At 38.5% G+C, this 23,338-nt stretch overlaps 1 protein-coding gene across 1 annotated transcript; it reads right to left on the bottom strand.

Annotated features, from left to right (window-relative positions):
* SH3GLB1 (SH3 domain containing GRB2 like, endophilin B1) lies at positions 1–17,804 on the bottom strand. The gene is made up of 9 exons (XM_084290699.1): positions 17,585–17,804; positions 14,039–14,180; positions 13,138–13,266; positions 12,316–12,449; positions 11,850–11,942; positions 5,713–5,802; positions 5,078–5,178; positions 1,455–1,686; positions 1–475 (listed from the first exon to the last, which is right to left on the bottom strand). Exons 1-9 carry the CDS (start codon positions 17,654–17,656, stop codon positions 368–370), a joined length of 1,101 nt encoding a protein of 366 aa, XP_084146825.1. The 5' UTR covers positions 17,657–17,804; the 3' UTR covers positions 1–367.
* Positions 17,805–23,338: the final 5,534 nt, after the last annotated feature.

The following is a 23,338-nucleotide window of genomic DNA, read 5'->3' as shown; positions in this document are numbered from 1 at the left end:
TCAGTTCACAATAAGTTTATTTTATGTGAAGAAAAGCTTTGCCATTAATGAAAAAATTCAGTAGAAAACAGTACCTCCTGCTTTCAATCTAGGTTACTCAAAAGTAGAAGCTGGTATTAGTGAAAACTTCAGTAGAAACAAATCTGTAGGAAACATGTTCTTGGCACATGAAGTAAAAGCTTTAAACACATTAAGTTTGAATAGAGTATTTACCATGCAACCATGCTGGCAGAAAAGCCAGTTTGTAATGGCTGGTATTTGTCCCTCAAGAAAGAAACATGGAAGACACTTAAACCTGCTTACATAACATTAATTGTATATAAATATGGTGTCACCATAATTGACAGTCTTTACTCAGGCCAGCCATTTAGTTTAGCAGTTCTAAATAAGTAATAGGCACTTTGCCTTTCTGATTTCCCCTTTCACCCATCAGCCAGTCTGAATCCATGCCCGGGATACTATACACTGTTATCACCTAAAAAACAGAAACACATCATTATAATCTAATAATTGCCTAGGAAAAAAAGTCTTTAGTCTTTACAAGGTCTTAGAAACAGGATTAACCAAGGTAAACTAACCATCTGAGTATCTACAGAAAAAAATCTAGTGCTCATAAAAATTATTTCATTGGTCCATGGAAAAGAAGTAAATATGGTAGCATATTTCAAATATTTCACCTCTTTTATGAAGTTTTTATTAATTACTGTTACTCTTTTTAGTTAGTTTGTTTGTTTTTTTAAATCCATGTATCTTGTATATTTTCCATCAACAGGCAACCTAAAAGCAAGTTCCCTGGATCTTCAAGTACATGACAGAAAGACAGGTGATGTTGATGGGCTACACCTTAACAGAAAATCTGAGGCCACGGCTTCCATCTAGAGTCACTGTCTACGTAAGACAAAAGTCAAATAAAAATATGTAAGTAATGCACACATGAAAAAGTTATAACATTTTTTGCGGACGTTATTCTTCACTCAGCTACAGTCACATAAGTAGGTGACTTTATTTTATATCTTTGCCTGCTTTCTGTAGGCTTTCTGACTTTCAAGTATTAAGAATTCAATTAGAAGGGGATTAAGCACAGCACTACCACCACACCACCAAAACCAGAAGTGATTTTACTTCCATATTCTTCTCAAAATGCAACATCTCATGTTTGAAAGACTAATTATATTGATACCAGTGTTAGAGGTATGTTAAAAGGAAGACTGAACAGTTGAACCTTGATTATCTAGAAAATTCTTCTTGCAAGCTGAGCAGGTATAACAGATGTTAACTCTCAGTATAGAACATCAGGGTATACAGGTACTGGACGCTAGCTTCTCAGAGTGCTATTGAAGTTTAATTAAAAAGAAAATCAACTACACAGATTTCTTCACGTAGCACATCTTCACTAGATAGTCACAAGCATTCTGAGTATATTCTTAAGTGACCGAGATACTTAGAAAACTTACCTCATCTGCAAGTAGTGATAACTCACTGCTGTTTGCAGCATCATAATCATAGAGAACTCTAGCTTTCCTGCTGCCACTTGATGACTTCAGTTCACTGATGCCTGAAGTAACTATTGAATTGCTTACTGAAGGCAATGAAGCAGAAGCTGAGGCCAAAACTGAGGGAGTAGAAATGCTTTGCACAGGAGTCGAGGAAGACTGATTATTGTTAGAGAGAAAAGTAGATGGAAAGCTGTAGGGAAAAACAAAACAAAACGACTTCTGGGTGAATCGGTTCTACATGCCTTCACACCTAAATCAGTATTCTTGCCTTCATCAGTTATGGATTAGACAGCAGCAGACAGCAGCAATTGGAAAGCACTGATATTTGTACAAACCTAAATAAAGATTTGTTCCTAATGCATAGTATAAACCAAACCAATATACTTTAAAATAAACATTGCCACTTAAAAAAAAAATAGGCAAGTACTATTGGTCAGACTTAATTCACACTTCATTTTAATAAACATTTATTTTGGCAGCTCTGCCAGTAAGAGTAACCTTCACCCCCTCCTGCTAATTCCTTAGTTATATGGCTACACAAAGGTTTGTGTTAGTGAACCAGATCAGGGAAATAATATAGGTTAAAAACACAGCCCTCCTCTGAAAGAATAAAAAAAAAAAAGACAGCTGTTTTTGTAGTCTAAATCGGTTTGTTGATCCAGCTAGCTGCGTGTTATAAAGCAAAAATATTTTTAACAGTAAAGATGAACTTAAATCAACTCAGGGCCCTCCTTTCTAGATCAGATTACTGCTTGTTCTTTGCCAGCTGTAGTGCTTGCCAGACACTTCCATAAAGTCAATTCCACTCATTAACCTGACTGAAAGCTAAGCCAGTAAATACATATACATGAACTGATGGCAAAAAAGTGTTGCAACACAGAGGTGATACAACAGAAAGGACAGAACAACTTGTCTAAAAAGTGGAAGGAGCAGAAAGAAGAGCAAGAGAGCAACATATTTTGGGGTGGGGGATAAAGGGGATAGAGTTGCATGGTTGTGAATGATGAACTGTGAGACTGTGTTACCATCTTATTTCACTTTGCCCTGCATCCTGCGATACGGTTCCATGGCAGACAAAACTCATTTAGTAGTTGATGCAGTCATTCCTCACTGCCTGACTTTGTTCCAACACTCATCTGATTATACCCTAAGAGCAGGCCAGTGACGGTTTTGAAAAACGGCAGAGCTGACACACAGAAAAAGGTGAGGGTCAGCAAGGAGAATTAGTCCAAGTCAGGATGATGTGGGCCTGTAGCTCTATTTCCTTCCACGCTTCTTCTGACCAGTCTATGCATCAACTAGTCAATCAATTCCACACAACTTTCCTCATCAGTCCTTCTGCATAGATGCTTTTTCTTTACAATCCAGCATATGGACACGTTACCCCCCCACACTTTTTTTAATAAGCAAATCAAATCAGCAAAACAGAAGGAGAAAAATCAACACCACAGCATTTTCATAGGGATAACTCAGATGTGCCTTGTGACGTATTTATTATTATCATAGTTGGCATTCAAATTTTAAAGGGATAATCAGCTGCTTTTGAATATCACTAAATAACTGTTTAATATACTGTTAAACCTATTCTCTGTTAACACAGTAATTACTTGTGGATCATTCCGCTCAGTTTGAAAGGTCACTGGTTTGTACAGCTAGTGGAGAAGAAAACTAAAGACTTTCTAACCACCTGGTCAATCAGTAAAGCATTAAGTCTCACTTTTTGCAAAGCTCTATGGAGGTACATTACTGTAATTCTTCAGCTGTATAGAGATTGTCTGAGATTTAATTTTTTTTAAAGCACTTTAGTAGGAGTTTCACAGCGTGTGGAATAGTAAAGGGTAAGATGGAAGACTAAATGCTGCCAAAACTTAGGCTTGACTGTCAGGGAAGCCGAGAAAATTCAGAGCAAAAGCAGTTGTCAGGAAGAAAAAAAAGCCAGAGTACTAGGATATTTGAAATAGATTTGTTTAGTTAAATACAGGGAATAAACAAAAAAGAAAAATACTGATTTTAATCTGGGAGATTTGATTCTTTAAGCAGCCACTCAGAAGAAAAATGCAGTAGAGGGATAAGTAGCTGGCACTGCATTGAAGAAAAACATCCATAAAACTATGTCTACTTACTTAAAGAGAACTGAGTGAAAGTTTTCTTCTCACCCTGCCCACAACTGACTCTGGAGAGTACATCTGCAAAATCAGTGGTCAGCCTTGGAACTTGAATAGTCTCAATGTGAACTGGGTTAGGGTTTATGCCCTAGATTCTGTGCCAGATAAAACATTTAATATGCATCTACACTGGGAACCAAGTTTTTGTTTCAAGTAACTATCCCACTTAGAGCTGGCACACCTTTGGTTCACTAAAGATCTCAAAACAAAAATAGCTCCTCACAGCTCTTGGCTTTCATGTGAGGATATGGCACAGTGTTGCTCTGAGATGTGTGAAAAGAGCACACGTAACCCAGCACTTCACATCCCTTTTTAACTGAGAGAGTGCTTGCAAATACAACCAAAACCTAACTGAGCTGCCTAGGCTATTTATTTTGTGGCTATATCTGCCTGTGTGTAACATGAGACGAACATCTCACATACCCTGTTCACCTACTTAATCCAATAGCTACCACAAATACTACCCACCACGTACTTATAAAATGAGAAACTCTTCCAAAGCAAGGAGTGCAACTTGAGAACCTGTCTGTTTTAATCCACATAAGCAAATAAACTTAAGTGGTCTGACTGAGGAACCTGGGATTTTTAAAAGCTTCCAAGCTTTTGGTCTTCTAGCAGTCATAATTTTATCTAAAATACTAATAAGATCATAGCAACATAAAGATATATCCTTCTGTTTTCCTAGAGGCAGTATTTTCTTCAAATATACTATTTTTATACCTCGTAGCAGTTTACATACATTTTAAACAAAGACAGCTGTTCTAAATATGCTATACATCCTAAAGCAAGAGATTTTAATGACAAATATGTTCTTTAGGTTAAACCTATCATGCTTAAAGCTTTCTGTTAGGCAAGTAAACTAGGATAAGAGTACAAATTTTAAAAACAACTTCTCAAAATATTTGTGTAAATATACTTCACCTACTCTTTAATATAAGAGGCACTTGTCCTTATTTCAGTGAATGTTTATTCTCAAGCTTCAGTTCTAAAACTCGCATTCATGTGCTACCAAATTTTAAGATTGCATACTTCTTTCAGTGCAATGTAGCTTTAAAGACGTAGCTTCTTTAAAAAACAGATTAAAGATTTTTTGGAAAAGTCTTTAAACTATCTATTTAAACAAACTGAGGAAAGGACATCAAATGCCACAGGAAGTAGCAAGTCAGGAAAAGGACAAGAATTAAAAACACTTTTGTTTTTACTTCCTCTCCATGAAAAACAAAAGCAAAGATACTTTAGAGACAGTTCTTTAAAACAGCCACTACAGTAAACTTTGAAGTACAGACAACCCTTCAGTGCATATGCTCACCTAAATAATATGGTTTGGAATAGCCCTAAGACAGACTGGCTGGTAAAGAAAAATTTGAATGGAGAAACTGTATAAGAAGTTTTCTGAAGTTTTTGCAGCATTACTACCTTCCAAGTTGTTTCTGGAGATCCAACATATATTGGTAACATTGTGCATAGTAGGTCATCTGAGCTTCAACAAAATCATTCAGACAGCGAAGATGATGTGCCTATAACACAGCAAGGAATTCAAGTTCTTAGCCTGCAAGAACTTCAGATTGCATCAGAAAGACTAGCCTACTTATCACGTTGGTAAGGCCAACGTAGGGACAAAGGATTTACTCCACATAGGCACTGTGCAGGTGCCTATTTAGCAGGTAACTACAATAAAACATCACAAATCAGCTTAATCAAGCACAAAAAAATAGGTTCTGTCCAACAATCACGCCATTTACCTAATATTGTTTCCACAACAGGATATTTTAGCATGTTTTTTTTTTTTTTATCTGATCTGATAAATGGAAAGCTAAATTGAAAGGATAAAAATGAAAACACCTGAGTTCAAGGTAAACAGAAAATTAAGAATAAATTCACTGGATACTAAGGTATAATACAAAAAAAAAGTGTCTGTGGGATACTTTTTAAGGCAGTAAAGCAAAACCTAGTAGCCCACTGTTCCCAAGTAGTTTAAAACAACAACAAAAACCTACAGTAAAAGGAAGTGCCTGGATTTTAACTGTATTTCCCCCCTTTTGTGTACTCACATGTGTGCTGCTGATTCCTTCCAGCAGAAGTCTGGTAATCTCTGCTTGACGGTCAAATTCGCTCTGAGTAATTCGTACTTCCTGTTCAGACTAAAAGCAAGTATGCATATTAGGTACTTGCACAATGCACTCTATTACACTTTTCAACCACAACAGTCCAATTTTATTCAGAGCTACTCATACAAATGCATTTAATCACATGTTTAGGTGTTTGAATCCTGTGCTTTTTCTTTGCAGATCTTCACTACACAAAAATAAATAATTGCTTTCTAGGTTCAGAACCATCAAGACACTACCTATGTGACAAACACCTTTAACATCCGATACCTACCACATAGATCCAACATATGCAAAAGGAGGGCATTTTTCTGCCAGCAGTATTACCCCACCTCTCCCAATAACAAACCAAGTATTCATCAGCACAACAGTGTCTAAACCACAGGTTCTGCTAGCACAGCAGTGGCAGTCAAGGAGAGCGTGATTTTTTTCCATATTTCAAGTTAACATGGCTCTACTCCGATATTTAGGGTAAACCTGACATCATTTTGCCAGACAACCACACAACAATCAGCCAGACGTAATTCTGTGTCAGGATTAACAGGATATATCATATATTAATGTTGCATACTAACCACCAATCTACTAAAACTATTTCTGGAGTTTGGAATTGAGGTGTCTTAAAAAAAAAAAAAAATGTATCTGGACTATATCAAATGTTCTAATCCTAAATAGAGTAGAATTTCTATTAAGATGATTGGATTCAATTTTGATACTTAAAGAAATCCTTTTTTTTTTTTCCTCGTTACCTATCAAGGATTTTTAACTGGATCAAACAGCATCATAGTAGTTTTAAAGGACTTAATCTAGCACAAACCAAATTACTTCACAGTATTTTGGAAAAAAAAGAACAGTACTCAAAAGACACAAATACAGAGAAATCTATGTTGTAATATTTAAGACTTACTATTCCAAGACAGAATGTCCTCAGTCCTGGAATCTTTATTACCCTGCCTCAGTGCTTATATGCATTTAGTTCCTTCTGTTATTCTCCAGAAAGAAACCCATGGGGGAAATCTGCATTAAATCCAAGATAGAGCAGTTACTCTTCTTAACACAATGAAGTAGGGAAATATATTTTCATGAAGCTATTTTTTTCCAGTTTCCTGAGGTTTTTATGTGGTTGCAAACATTTTGTTCTTGCATGGCATTAATGCTAATCAAAATGGAAAGCCATGTGGAAGGATCTTAATCTCAGAAATAAGCACAGAAGAATAACAGTTACTCGAGAAAACATTTTTCATCTAAGTCACCGCAGCTGTGAAGGCTTACACATTAATCAAGCACAGTGAGAAAGCAGCTATAGGGTACTGTGTGTTTCCTACTTAAAACTGAGAGATCATGTGTATCAAGTTACAAACTAATTACATTTTCCAAGTTTTCTGAGGCAAGAAACTTTGCTTGGAATTTTCCTATTAAATCTTTGTATTGATATCAGTGAAATCCATCTGGAAGTCCCCAAGAGAAACGAAAGAACAAGCAGTGGAGAACAGCAATTCTGATAGCCAAGAGGGGAAGAAAAGCATTCACTTCTGTATAACCAATATCTTAATTTCCTCTACAAAAACAACAAAGTAATATGTAAACTATTTGGAGATAAAAAGGCTAGCCTTCCAGTTCTCCTAAAAAAGTTACTAACATTTTCTTTCTTCCTGCCAGGTAAGTAAACACATGAGAACAGGAAGCTGTAAGAGGATGAAACATCCATGAGAGTAACTGACCAGCTGCCTTTAGGAACCTGTCCAGGTTTCTTCAGTGTGATGTGTGGGGTATAGTTTGTTCTGAATAGTACCTGCTTTCTATATGGTTAAAAAAAAATGTACATAATTCATGACATGATTTAAAGCTTTCAGCCTCCCTTATGTTATAGAGAAGCTGAAGAACCACCCTTCAGCCCAGTTATTTTTCAGATGTGCCTACTTCCTAATTTCAATTGCTTAAGCTAAGCACTGCATTCTCTTGTGACAATATGGAGAAGGGCTGTAACAAAAAACAACAACATCACATGGGTTTATTGACATTTCTGGCACACACTCCAGCATTTTGTGTACTGCTTTATGTTCTGAGTAAAAGCTGATGGTCAGCATTTTTCAGGACAGGTTAGATTACTATACCCTTACCTTTCTGAAAATTTTCAAAAAAAAGCTTAAGGGTTCATTGTTAACAGGACACCTTGTCAATAACTTTTAAGAGACAGGTCTTGTAGTTCTTTTTCTAGTCTGTCTTGTCACATGACAGTCATATGGTAGTAAGCTGTTTCTGGCTAACTATTGCTTAGTATAAGACACGCTACAGACTTTGTATTGCCATTGGAATTTGGAAGTCCCTAGAGGGAACCAGAGTATTCTGATGCAATGCAACAGCATTAGACCAAAATCAACAACATGCAATATCCTTTATTACATTATACTAGCACAAGTTATTGTTTCAGAATTCTGCCATTTCTAAATTGTTTACTTACTTTTGTCACTTCCTCAGCCCATATCTAGTCAGCATTAAAAGTGTGGGGAAAAAATAAAAAAAAAGAAAAAAAACTTAGAGATTGGTGGTACTTTATTAGTGGATGCAACTCTATGCTGTCTTAATTATTTTCCTGTCCTCAGAATTCCACAGGGATTTGAGAGGCTCTATGAATAAGTTAATTGCCTAAAGCCCTTCATATACAATGAAGCTAAATTAAGTACAGATAGCACTTAATCTCTGCAATATATTCATAAATAAGTTTATACACTGAAAAATACATGACATGTAGAACTTGATTGCTTTAAATATATACTTGTAACATTATTACAGTTAAAGATTTAAGATTAGGAAGTGATATGAATAAAACTAAGACACTATATGGATGAAGTTTGGTTATCTTGGTATGTTAGAATACTGCAAATTATGGAAAGCTATTCTCTGTTTAACACCACTCTAGATAAAGACCGAAACAGACAAATTAATGATTTCTCTTGCTAATACCATTACCAGTTTCTTATTTCACAAGAATTCCATTGAAACTAAGATTATTAAAATACTCTCAAACTGAGAATTCACAGAGAATTCAATAGGAGCACATAGCACAGTAGTCATAGAACTGCAAGGAATTTACTCTAGAACTTAATTACTTCAGCTTGCTATCCCAAACCCCTCTTGCAGTGCAGCTGTCCTTTAACCTCACTATTTCTGCAGTTCTAAGAAGATGACACAATCAGGACTTTGGTAGGAAGAAATGTCCATAAAAGCTGCAGAAGCAAGTTGAGACAAACTTCTGTGCTCCTTTACCTGATCACAACTGAGAAATCTGTAACACTTACTGCAATGAGACCCACTATGCTGTGCAGATCCCAGATCCGAACTATGTCAGGACAAACTGTCGTACATTACTAATGCCCTCCTCCCCCACTTTAAGTACAGTTTTAGCACCATAATTGTGAATCTAAGTCCTCCACATATGTGACATTACCCAGTTCCAGATATTCATAAAACACAGCTTGAAGAAAATGAATAATTTCTGTGTATTCCTGGCTGTTTCACATCACTTATTCCTACCCCTATGATAACAACATGAAAATAAAATAATTCCTTTCCCTTCGATGGGTAAAACTAATTTCACAAGGGATAAAAAAATCAATTCCTTTGCAGCTTAGATTTACACTAATAAACGCATATGAATGCGAACACAGTATTGCATACTTTCAGATCATCGGAAGTATTTCTGATGAAAACATCTAATGCTATACACCAGAAGCGTATTTAGTATCCTTACATATAAAGTTAACTACAGACCCTGTTTGGAATGGAAAACGTCTGAAACAAAGCCAAATTAGCAGGATAGCAAGAGGAACCATTTGACAGAAAATGAATGAACACAGGAGGCCAACAAACCTTCAGCCATTTTACATGCAGCAAGTTGAGCACGTAAGAGACATTTACCATAATGTTATTCTCTTCAGGCTGAGAGGTGTTTAGTTGCTTAAGTACATAGATAAAAGACAAAAGCAAGTTACAACAGTGAATATAACAGGTGAACAGATTATTGGCACCAAACACTGCAAATATAAGCTAAGCAAGATTATGAACTGAATATTGAAATCCAAACAGTTTTATTTAGCTCTTCTAAATACTGATCTAAGCTACTTCAGTTGTACAATAAGCATGGTAAAAATAACTTCAAATACATCTACAACAGGAAAAAATGTTTAAAAGTAGATCCTAATTTAACACTTTATTCCATCCTGACAAAGTAGTGAAACAAATATTTCATTCAATACATATTGCTAGCCTATCAGGTTCAGCAGTGTTTGTCAGACATCTTCCTTCAAAAAGAAGTGAACCAGCAAAAGGCAAACCATTTCATTGCACCTACACCCATGTTAGCCTCCCTTTCTATATTGCAGCAGATAAAAGTATAGATGCAATTTTTTCCACTTCTCTGGGAACTCTGAAATCCAATGCTTCTCAGACAGGCATACTGCTGTTAAAATGTAATTAAAGTTGAAGTATAGGCAAGGTAGTGATGTAAGAAGCCTCAAGTTTCATGCTCTACCACCACAAAATTACTTGTGAGTAAAACTGAATTACTTGCTATAAGAATATTTAAGACTGGTTAAGTAGCAGCAGCAGCAACTGTCAATAGTTTTGTCCAAGCATGCAGATCTGGATGATTACACTGTTGATGGAACTAATAAACTCAATATAGAACCTTCCTTTTAATAGTAAACTAAGCAGGAACAATTTCCTCACAGTATTTCTATTTAAGAAGTACAGAATATACCTGCTACCATGATAATACGCAAAACTTTTTTTTCTTGAGGGAGGTTTTGGGGAACAGGGAACTTTGAAAAAATCCAAGTAAAGGAATAGTTTATTATCCATTGCTTCTCTATTCAATGCAAGATGACTAATAACCTGCTCTGCACTCCATTGGTAATCTTACTAATTACAGAAAGCTTGACAAGCAGAAAATTAACTTTTTGCATAAAATTAACATAACACAGGGGAAAATGTGTACACGGATCTAAAAACCTATCAACAGTTTAAATACATAGGGATAGCATGCATGACACGGAGGATTGACAGAGGCAGAACTGTAAGGCAGATGTATTTGTTCTTTTTTTAAAAAAAAAAAAAAAAAGTGATTACCACCCCAAAGATGTGAGGTGCTTTATCCGTGCAGCTTAGTCACACCAATGATGCTGAGGTCTTTAGGACAGTGATCTATTCACCAGCAAAGTCTGAGAGTCCCACTTCTGCCTCTTCATGCTACACACCACACACATTCTTCCTGGGCATTTAAACTATCTTTATTTCTTCAGAATCTAAGTGCGTAAAACCTACCACACTAAATGCCCTAACCCCTAAGGCAGAGGGTTGTGGGGTGGTGGAAATCACGTCAGTATCCATCGTTTCTTTAACTAACAGTTGCAATTTCAGTCAATAGATAGTTGTGAAAATACTTCAAGCACATGCTGCTGAAATTGCATACATTTGATTATCTAGTCCGCATTACTTAAAATACTGAATTTATAGATATCTCAGCTTTTTAGTTAAGGCAGTGACAATGGTTAAGAGATGCAAGTTTGAGTCTTGTTATGTGAAGCAAGAAAATACAAAATTTTGATATAGTGACGTTAAGTCTAGATGAGTATGTAAATTGGGATTGTATGTATGCTTTAACACTTGCAAAGATTCAAATAAATAAAATCTAAATCCTGGTATTTATTTTAGTTTTATTACATGACAAAGGTGTTTCATCACAGATTTCCTACAGACGTGATGTGATTTATACTTTCAAATGTCTGGCAGATAGTAGCAAGTTATTTTTGGCACTACAGGCTCATCTAGTAGTGAACAAAGGTAGAATATTTACTTGGATCAACTAAATTCAACTGAACGGAAACCTAAAAATAAAAGACTAATATCTTGATCAGCAATTCACTTCCATTTCCTTGTGACACATTTCTAGTAAATTATCTCGTCTAGAAAAAAAAAAAAAAAAAGGGATGGCAAGAAGCTAGTACTGGAAACCTAACCAAGAAGTCAGACTTATTTATAACAAGTGTGAAAGTTATGGACAGGTTTAAAATACTACTTACTGCAGCTCGAGCTTCTGCAACTTTTGCCTTCTTCAATCTGGTTTTTGCTGCATCCAAATCCAGTCTTTTATTTTGTAATAGTTTACGTTCTTTCTGAAAGCAAGTTAGGTTAGTTCATGAGATAAAGTACATATCCAAAAGCAAAATCCTGTTTATTTGAATCCCTTCTCCCCACCCCAGTATCACATACAAAAAGCGTTCTCCAGCTGAACAAAGAAGCAGAATTAGCTCCTAACTATTCTCACACAGTTTATACTCAAGGTATGTACCTTTAAAGTACAATAGTTATAAAAAGCAAGACTTCAGAATTTTGATGGGTCAAAAGGAAGGAAAATACAAGGGCACAATTTTATCTGACCTTTTCTAAATTAGTTTGAGGAAACCAATAGTGCACAGTTATCTACCACTTCAGAGATTTACACTTCCAGTCATTTTGAAACGCTGAAGAACACACGCTTCAACTTACAGTAATAGTTTTGTAGTCTCCTTCAATGAAGTTTTTTAGGGGAGTAAGAAAGTTTATAGCAGAAGTCTGAATTAGTTCTCTGTCTGCTGTTCCAATTCGCTTTTGTGTCTCTCCACATTTAATGAGTGCATTTCCTGTAAATGAGAAAATATGATAGTTTCATAGCAATTCAGGCAGGTGGTTATCAAAACAAGTTACTATGGGAACAAGAATCAAAGCCAACAGTTTGAAAGACAATCCAACACCATAGTAGATACTTTCAAAATACATTAGAATCACCTAATAATGCTAATTCTTCTTGTTTTATATTAATATCAATCACAGGAGAAGGCCAGATTTCAATACATATAGATACAGCATTGTAGAAGGTGCATTAGATATGGAAATGCCATTGTGCACACCTATGTTAGGATTGGATATTGTAATCTCTATATTAATCTAACAACTTCCTTCCCTTGTACCACAGTAATTAGACAAGAGTACTTGATAGCAAGGAAAACACCTTCTTAGCTACTAGAAAATGCTTCTCTTCTCACTCCCATGATTAACTCCAACTTCATGCATGTAGCTTTTGTACATTAACTGAACAATACTTGGAAGTTTTGCTGTAAGTTAAGTAAGGAAGCTCAAGTTAGTACATTAGGAATACAGTTCTCATTAGTATGTTTCAACAAAGCCTCAAGACTGAGTTCTCAGACAACACTTTTGTAACAAAAAGGTAACTTCCTAGAGGAAGATGAGAAATGTAATTTTACATTGTTTAGGAAAGAAGAGATCTGTGCATTTTCCCCTCTCTCCCCTTCATTTGCTGCTTTCACTTACCATAGGCTGTTCCTGGGCCAAATTCATTACCAGCATCGATCATATACTGGCCTAATAACTCTGGATTATTCATACGACTTGGTGCTTTCCGGTCCAGTTTCTCATACACAAATTCTTCTATCCTGGCATCTAAAAAAAGAAAGTGTTCTTAAAATACTGTCACTCAAAACACAACTTACAAGTAGAAAAGAAAACAAATGAAAAGGAAAAAGAATGCAGAATTTCTAAACCCAGACATTCAAACTCAACATTAAGCAAACAATGTGAAGTTGAATATACTGTTCTTGGAGACTACCTATATTCCACATTTATCACGCTTGCTTCAAGGGTTTCTTAGTCTTCCATGAAAGTAAAAAGTTATACTTTTTGTTTCCCTCCTGTAATGGGGTTTTAAAAATTTGGCCAGAAATCTTCACTCTACCTTAAACACCTAAATACAAACCAAAAGAAGTACCACACACAGAAAACCACAAAGCTGGGGAAGTCTACATGCTAGGGAAGACCCAGCATCTAGAGAACATAGGTATTTAGTAAAGGAATTGTTAGAGACAGACATTTCAGTTCATCTTGCCTGCTTCAAGATGATTTGTATTATGCAGGAAGTTTAATATAATGAAATAGAGCAATGAAATTCCTTGAGCCACTGCATCTGCATGAAAAACTTTAGAGTTCTTACAGTTCTTATAGAAGAACAGGAAGAAAGCAATTGGTACAGCACCTCCTATTCCCAGTAGCTCTTCAAGATGTGCCCCTCTGTAACTGCAGCCTTTAAAACTGCTGTAGTTAGTCATAATTTAGGCAATACCTATGCCAGTAAACATTGACACTGGCAAGGCTATGAATTCAAAAGTTGCAAAAAAAAAAAAAAAAAAAAAAAAAAAAAAAAAAAAGGACTCCTTACTTGGATTTGGCTGCAATAACACTTCTGTTTGTTTCATTATTTTCTCTGTCCACAGCTTAGTGCATTCTGCTTTGCTGAGGAGGTTCTCCAGGTGAGCATCCAGTTCAGTCTTCTCTGCTTGACCAAGCTTTTCTTCTGTGAACTATGGTTAGTCAAACAGGTTGAAAACAGTTAATTCATAGAAATAGTTTCCCAGTGCAAGTTTAAGACAGTAACTATTCATTCTCATAATTTGCACATAACGTTATTCAGACATCACTGAAAATCTAAGGATAGATTTGAAAGTTAAGTTCAACAATGCACCATTACTATCAGCAAAAAAAAAAAAAAGGGGGGGGCTTTTTACTCACACTGAGAAGAGAAGGGTAATTTACAACATTATGAAGAAATCTGCTCTACCTCCTCTTCTTGCTACCAAGAGTTCTCACTTGAAGCATTTTGTCCAACTTTGCACAGTGCTCATGAAAATAAGAGCCAAGAGAGTCCAGAGGTAACAGAGGCAGCTACGAGATTACTTCAGCCTTGTAATTAAGGCTGTCCCTTCTCCCATGGGGAAAGCTGAAGACGTGACAGATTCTCACTGCAGATACCTTCACTGTATTTAAAGAGTGCTATCCTGTCTACAGCAAACAGGGCAAGAAGCAGTGGGTTCAAAATTCAGTATGATGATTCAAATCAGCCATCAGAGAAAGCTTTCAAGGCAAGGACTGAATTTTAAAATAAGACTGTCCTGGGAAGTTGTGGAATATACACTGGGGGGGAGAGGTGGGAAACACACGACACATTTTAGAATAGGTCAGACAAATGCTTTAGCAACTGTTTAGATAAAACTGATCCTGTTAAGCTTTACAGAAACAGTACATTGACCTCCCGAGTTCTCTTCCAATCTGTATTTTCAATGAAATCCAACGCAACTTCATTTAGCTAAATAAATACAGCAGACGATTCATTTCAGTTGATATTAAATTCATGTAGAGTCTTATTACTTCACAACCAGTTCATACCTCAATCCCAGTTCTCTGGGAGAGAAGGAAGACATGTTTCATGTCAGGGAACAAAACAAAACCGGAACTAAGGGCTTGGCCTGACTTTCCTCGGATCGGTGGTTCCGCATGATGATGATCTCATCACTTGACAGCCTGTTCAAAGGCAGGCATTTTCAGAAGAACCTGGTTTAGAATTAAATCCTTAACAGTCTTTCCAGTTAAGAAAGCAATACTAGAAGCACTCCAACTGTTAAACATGATTCTTAGCAAGCTCTTAGGTGGAATAAACTCCCAGTAAAACACGAGAGCATAATACAAATAAAACCGTGTTGTCCAAGTTTGTTTTAATTTCCATTTCACTTAGAACAAAACCAGCTTTGATAGTACGCACATCTGAAGTCTAGAGGCATGCTGCAACATTTCGGGTTGTACATAAAAGTAAGCTGCCTTAGTAAGAAAGTTCACCTGCAGTATAGGGAAGGAATAGAATTTAGGTACGGACCTGCTACTACTACTGTTTAAAAGGCTCCTTAAAGCAACATCAGGCACTGTAAGCAGTTCTCAAAAAGGTTTTACAGATTCATTAGAATACAATATAAAATGGCTTTGAATTTGATTAACTACAAAGAATTGTATTTGTTTACAAAATGGCCTTTTACACTTAGTATTTTCAGAACTCTACTTCGCAGTGAGGGCTGCTTACTCCATGTTAGACTTCCTGTACCCATTTAAAGAAAAAAAAAAAAGAAAAAAAGCAATACAGACCATATGGAAAATAGAAGTGTGACAGTATGGATTCCAGAACGGCCTTCTGTAGCAAGTCACATCAGCAAGATACCTATCAAGCTATCACTATTAAATTCCAAATATACACACAGGTTGCCTGAAGGTGACCAGCTTACAGAGAAGGAAAGTGTACTGTTCTGCAAACAACTGGGTTACTGTGGCCCCAATGGCATTTTGGGGTTGCACTGCAAAATTCCTAGAAGTTACATCAAGAGAGCCTCTAACTTCAGGTAGAAGTCACGGACAATAAAAGCATTCCTACTACTAAAGAGGAAAAGCCCAACTCATTCCCATCTGCTATACACGCAGCTTGTCAATTACAGAGCCTGGCAAGAGGAACAACACATAAATAATGCTACACTTTGTAGCATTATTTATTTTACCTCAAATACTACACTCATTTTCTGCTTTGCTCCACAAATTGGAACTGCTGCAAGATTCACTGAGAACAAGTCATTCAAAGCATTTGCTACTCGATGGAAGAAAGGAACTTCGCCATAGATAAGGAATGTAGAAATGAATATAGCAGCCTGAATATGGAATATTCACAGAGAAAAAGGTTTTCTGGAACATAAGCATCAGGTGCTCGTTAGTCCCGATCCCCGTTGAACAGAAAAGCCTGTGAAACACTAACAAGGTGTTCACTGTCTTTTAAGATGGCTGAAGTACGTTGAAATGGAAGTCAAGTGGTTTTTTTACATACCCTTTTATGCTGCTGAACTGTTTCATTCGTTTGTTTGTTTCTAATATCAAAGCAACTACTGTCAGATTACACCATGTTATCCAATGATAACTGAACATAAAAAGGCGAATCCACAAACAGGCTGCCTCTCAATCTCATCTGTAGGCCTCCCATAGCCAGTCCCACAAACACACACACACACACACACACACACACACACACACACGAGAGGAGCAGCAGTAGCGCACCCAGCATTAGCGACTCAGACTGCAATAACGTGTGAAGGATTCACTCCTCCCCCTCAGGGGCTTCATTACGCATCTCATTTTAGGAGAAAGTGACAAAAATCGCAAGGTCCCATCACAGGCTCTTGCAACAAGGGGTGAACTTCACGTCCCTTTTTCCCTTGGCCAGCAAAAAAAGCTAAAGGGGCGGAGGCTGGAAAGGAAGACAGGCTGGGAAGCCGTGACAGAAGCCGGGGAGGGGGGGGCATGGAAAGAGCTCCATCACAAAGGAAAGCCACAACTACTACTTGAAGCTAATTTCAATCTAAGCAACAGTGTTTCCTGATGAGTTTGTATTTTCAGCGCTCTGCTGTGCTGCTGATTGCCGGTTCTGCTCGAACACGGAGATTTAAGCCAATACACCAGCCTGATCACACCAGATAACCGCTTTAATCCCGTGCCAAACCTGACCGTGACCCACGGAAAAAAACACGAGAAACCACAGCGAATTACTGCGCTCTGCTCGGACCTCCACCTCCCCACCGGAAATCTGCTCAGGTTTGATTACGTAAAGAAAGAGGCTTACGGCTCAAGGCAGCGGCGAAGGAACAAAAGCCAATTACAGTACCCTCAGCGCGAGGAAAGGGGAAAACCGACTCAGAAACAATAGGCTGCCCAACGAGCCCCGAACCAGCACAGCCCAGCCCAGCTCGGCAGCCAGCAGCCCCGGCGCGTCCCGTCGGAGCCCCGGTTCCCCCGACGGAGCCGCAGGAGCACCGGGCTGCCCCCGGGCCAACGCCTCGCGGCGGCCTCACGGAGCCCAGTCACGGCGGTGCCCCCTCCGCCCCACCCCGCGGGGCGGCCCTACCTGCACGGCGCGGCTCAGGAAGGTGCCCGCGTCGGCCGCCAGCTTCTTCACGTTGAAGTCCATGATGTTCATCTTGCGGCGGCGGCCGCCGGAGCTGAGTCAGCGCCGCGCCGCCGCCGCTCCCGGCCCGGCCCTGCCCTGTGGGGAGCCGCCGGGGGGAGGGCCCGGGCCCGGCGCCGCCGCCGATTGGGCGCGCCCGTGGCGTCAGGCGCAGGGCCCGGATCGGCCGCGCAAGGGACGACGGCGAGCGCGGCGCCGGGGCGGGGCGGGGCAGGGCGGGCGGGGACCGGGCGGGCGGCGCTTCCCGCCGCTGGGGGCGGCCCTGAGGGGCTGTGCGGGGCCGTGCTTTGCGCGCCGCCCGAGGGGACCGCCCGCCGTTCTCGCCTGCCTCAGGGCGTTCTGTGAGAGCGTGAGCCGGGCACAGCGTGGGAGCGGCCGTCCAGAAACTGTTGGTTTTGTGCAGAGACACAGCTGGAAAGTAGCGGCAGAACGGCACAGGAGGATTTGAAAACGCCTCGAGTATCATAGTGTAACCTAACGCCACCAATAAAGCAAGTTAGAAGAAAATAGCCTCTGGTTTTAATATTTTTTTCCACTGCTTTAACATCCCTCGTTATTAGTTTTGAATGCTCAAGAAGGAAAAAGAAAAGGACCTTTGGCATGGGCTAGCTAGTTTGAAATGTTTACAAGGTGTTATTGTTAGCCATGAATTAATATTCCCTGCTTGAAAGTGAACCTGGTCATTTGGTGAGGTAATTCACTGGCTAATCCCAGTGTAAAGTAACCCCGGGCTACGTTTGATAAAGTTGGAGGAAATCCTAGGGCACGAACGCAGGAAGTGAATTCCAGAACAAGGAAGTAACTGGAAGAACCAACACAATCTTTCTGAAGGGCTGGTCAGATTCCAGGAATTAAAGCCAAAACAAAAGCCAGGCCGTGTCAAGTTCCCATTGTACCCATAGCACTGCTGCTAAGGAGAGGACCTGAAAGTTATTGTAGGCGTGCGTTTACCTGAGCATGTTCTACCAGTTTCAGCTTTTATCGTGTCACTTTATTATATAATAGACACTTATGTGTGTAACTGTTTATATACAAAAAGTATGTGGCATGTTTGTTTCCATTGCTTAAAGGAGTTCTACAAGCATAATAAGGTCTCAGGAGTCTCTGGTGTTGGAGACAGTGCTGTGCTCTAGGTGGTCGCGTAAGAACTGGTTAGTATGTCTTGTGATATCAGCATGCAATGTGTGAAAAGACAGTACCATCAAAGATTTTACATTTGGAGACACCAGTGTAATTATTTATTTTCATAGCTTTCATTGGTGTTGCCAATAGTTCCCAATGATGTCCCACAACAAGACAGAGATGCCAAACAACTGAGTGCAAGGGTGCCTGACCCTGAGGCAGAAGCATCACCTCAGGAGAGAGGTATCCCAGGAATGCCTGGGACAAGTGGTGTGTTCAGGCAGGAGTTCACAAAAGCCAACGTGGTCTAGCTCTGGCCAGAACAAAATACTGCTGATTCTTCCCTGAAACTTGCACCCTGTTGCTGCCCATGGCATACAGGCCTCACCAACCAGAGAGGAAAGTGCTGCCCTCTATGGCATATTGACAGCCTTGACACTCACCTCTTTTCTTCAGAAAATGGAGAGATACCTCTCCTTTCCTTGGAAGAGGAGGAAGACTGATCTATTAAGCCCCCAAGGGATAGAGCACTCTTGTAGGCTTTGGAATACCTACTTTTAATTGTTTCTTTCCTAGGGAGTGCTAAACACAACAGTCCCACTTCTTAGGGCTGTGACTTAAATAGACAGTACTTCCACCTTTAGCAGATGGGCTGTTTGGCTTATGTGGGGCATTGAATGTTATTTTCAGTTCCCCCTTTCAACATCCTTCCTCTTTTCATGGATGTTTAAGCAGTTGGAGTGTGAATGAGAGGGAGAAAATAACTCTTTGGCTAATGGTTACTACACTTATCAAAGAGGAAGATCTGTTTTAGTGAATATTTATATATTTCATATAAGTCAGTCCTAATCTGGATATTTTTCCCCATTTTATCTTACAATAGTATAAGACTAAATTCAGTTATTGGATCACAACATGGAACTCCGTGTTGCCTGAATTCCATAGGTTTTTCGTACTCCTGAAAGACACTACTGAGTTATTCCCTTTCTTGAAATTCTCCTTCTCCATACCCCATAAGCCCGTGATCTAGTGTTCAGGACAAAAACTGCTTAAACTAACATGTCTAGTTCAGGCGAGGAGAGCCATACCTTGTGTGCAGACTTTGTTGTGAACTAGATACTGACCTAGAGAGCTCTAAAGGGATATTGAAAGAATGTATGGCATGTAGAGATACACTAGCTAGTTTTGCTAAAATCAGCTGCAAACAGCTGAGGAGTCAGCATGTTTACTTCTTCCACTTGTGCTGGAGGAACAGTATCCCCCTTCAGAAGTGTAGAGTAAACAGCAGGGATGGTCACTTTTAAAAACCCTATGTTCTGACTTTATGGGAGGGTAGTGTTTAAACTTAAGGCTGTGGAGTCAAACATTTAACAAAAATGGCCCCAAAATGCATCCATAGTCAGTTTATATCACAGTGAAAATGCCTTAAAATAAACACATTTTGGTAGTATTTATAATCCCAATAATGTAGAACTCATGCTAGAATTCATATATTCTTAGTTGTACAATATGTTGAGTTACATGGGTCATGTGTGTGTATATGCTATTTCCCTTCCTACTCGTGACTATTCAACTGCAGCATAAATTTGCATAAAAGAGCAATTTTATGAATATTTATGCACATTCATATTTATGTCTTTTTTGAATACAGTTAAACAGCTGGAAATTAAGAGTGAGTACTGGCAGTGTGCTACGAGTCACACCTCCGCAAATCATCAACTAATATTCTGAAGAATAGCAGCAATCCTTGCACCAGACTTGCAAAATATACATGCATGAAAATCTGAAAGTAAATTTAATTTAACATTAACTGATGTAATGTAGTTAAAAGATGAAAATAAATAAATAAATAAAAGGAGTAGATTGTGCCATTTTAAAGAAACATGATGATGTTTTCCCTCTGTTTAAAAGTCAAAGCTTATTTTACTAAGATAGGTAAAAGCATTCTTTTGTGTATGAGTCTACAGCTTCTGTGTCAATATCAACAACTGTGAGATTAGTTTGATAATAACTGGGCAAAGATTATAAAATCAGTAGTGCCAGCTGCCTGGCCCCTGTACAATCAGTCTTTCATGAAAAATCCAGGGACTGGATTCGACAGAACCAGTAAGCGGCTGTTCTCAACACCATGCTTCCATCCAGAAACTACAGCTATCTGAATGAGAATTAATGCTCCTTTTCATATTAGTGCCCTCTTCCACTGATCCTCATGACAGCTGTTGCTGTGCTTCTCCTGAGCACGTTGACTGGATTGTACTAGAACTCCATACAGCAACTGGCAAAACATTCAGTAGGCCAAGGTCCTAAAATTTCTGGACTGTGTCAATCACGTGTTGTTTTTGTGATCTTTGTCCTCGCAGTTTCATACTTCCTGGAGCCATAGTGGGTTAGTTTGATACTCAGGCAAGATAGTAATTTGGTCCCATCGCCCGGTTGTCTATTTTAGAAAAAAAAAATACTTGGAAGAAGATTGTACGGAGAATTATATAGGCCAGAACTGACCCGTATGGAAATAGAAATTAAAGTGAAAATGTTAGGGTTTCTTCATTTTACTGTGTAATATTAGTCTTATGACAGGATATATATTTGCAGCTCTACCCTTTCCCTGCTGATGCCTGTGGGAAAGTCACTTTAACACTTGGTACTACAGTTTTTCCACATGTGGTAAAGGAATAATTCAACAAATCTTCTCTGGAAGTCTACTGCTAGAAAAGCTCTGTATAGGAAGCCAAAATTATTTTAAAAGCATTGGGAAGACCATACTTAGGAACAAAGCTGATATGGTTTTGACTTTAACAAGAACGTCTTTTCTAGCTAGTCTAAACTTGTGTGGCAGTTGCATCAGGGACTGGTACCCCAACTCATGTAGCTTTAGTGTATACACACAGTTGGTGTAAATTAATAACTGAAATTAGTAAAAACAATCCTACCCTGTCATTTTGCACTTGCTCGGCAGGAAACATGAAAGAGAAAAATTTGTCTGCCCTTTGCGGAGATGTTCTGGGGTGTGCGGAATCCTCAAATACATGAACAAAGATCTTCAGATATTTCCCTATAAAAGGAAGACCCTAATTCAAATGAATGCTTTTCATGCTCTTCTAGCAGGAGCCAGGCTTAAGTACTAAATTCAACCTTGGGTTAATCATATTTGATTGTACTTTCAAATACGCTTTTATATTAAGGTCATAGTATCCCGGATAGAGATGCTTTATCTAAACATTTTTGGAACATTTGGGAAAACTGGAAGTGTTGGTGGAGCCCACTAGATGTCAGTGTCACCACACGTAATGCAGCTCTGCTCACTAAGCAGGTAGGGTTGGGTGTCTTCGGAGTAACGCGTGGGTTGACCTGGATCACCGAGAGTGTATATCTTAGGTCTGTCACATTTTTACATAATGATAGAAAACAGTTCCAGGAACAGTGCTGCAAACCATTTATTCTGATTGTACGATGTAGTTCTACCAAAAAACTTATACGCAGCTGTCACAGAAATACTTCAGAGAATGAGAAGACACTTGAGAAGAAACCAGAAGGAGAAACATCTGAAAAAGTGGACATTCGGTGACCTAAAAGCTACTAGGGAGAACAGATATCCTCAAATAGGCCTTTGGTTTCTGACTCTCTTCTCCAAAGGAGCCTCTCTTCTCTAAGATATGACAGCTCTTCCTGTCTCGATGTTAAAAGAAATTGCAACATTTGTTATTTCTTGAGGAAATAGAATTTTAGATCTGAAAATACGTCCAGTAATAAGACTCATTAAGGGACAGTACTACATAGAGTTACAGAAACCCAAAAAAAAAAAAAAAAAAAAAAAAAAAAAAAAAAAGGGCATCTAGGTAAAGAAAAAGCAGAACTTGTGGAAAGTACAGAAGTAGCAAAGGAAAGGTACAAAAATCTATTAAAATATTACAAAGTTTGTGCTTTCAAAATGTAAATTGTGTTAATAGATACAATTTAGATAGATAATAGAATCATGCTTGTAGATGAAAATACTCATGTTTGCAAGACATGGTGTGTTGACTGGGTAATGCTAGACTGTGAATTATAATGTGAGTGTTGATTTACTGTTTGTTTTTCATTATTATCAGTACATTTCTCCCAGTAGGCAGAGGTGAAAAAGCACCTGGCAATTAAGAAGCCTGAAGCATTCTCATTTGAGACAGTTATTACTAATTTGCTACTCAGCAACCTGAGAGAGAGTTGTAGAGATCTCCTGTCTCCCTCCCACACCTTCTCCGTTAACAGCTTCTAAGTTACCTCTTGTTATACAATGGTATGTCCTAGCTGCTCCTAAGTTGTAGCTCTGTTTAGTCTCAGAGGAACATTTTCCATGTGCTTCTTTGAATTTACTCTCATTCTGGAAGTACTTATATACTTAACTCTCCTGGGAGGCCTGTAAATATACACTTAACTTTATTTTTTAAATAAACTGCCTGGAAATATATATTTTTGTTCTTGGCTCGCTAAACCTAAGTAAAAACTTGTGGACGATACATAGGAAATCTTACTGCACTACTTGAAGATCTTTCTGGCCTCTTTTCCCAACTTGCCTTGACTTATGTGGAACATAAA

The sequence above is a fragment of the Netta rufina genome, assembly GCF_964035555.1.
Source record: "Netta rufina genome assembly, chromosome: 8".
Taxonomy (NCBI): domain Eukaryota; kingdom Metazoa; phylum Chordata; class Aves; order Anseriformes; family Anatidae; genus Netta; species Netta rufina.
Note: the sequence above shows the minus strand (reverse complement) of the source record. Positions and strands in the feature narration are given on the sequence as shown.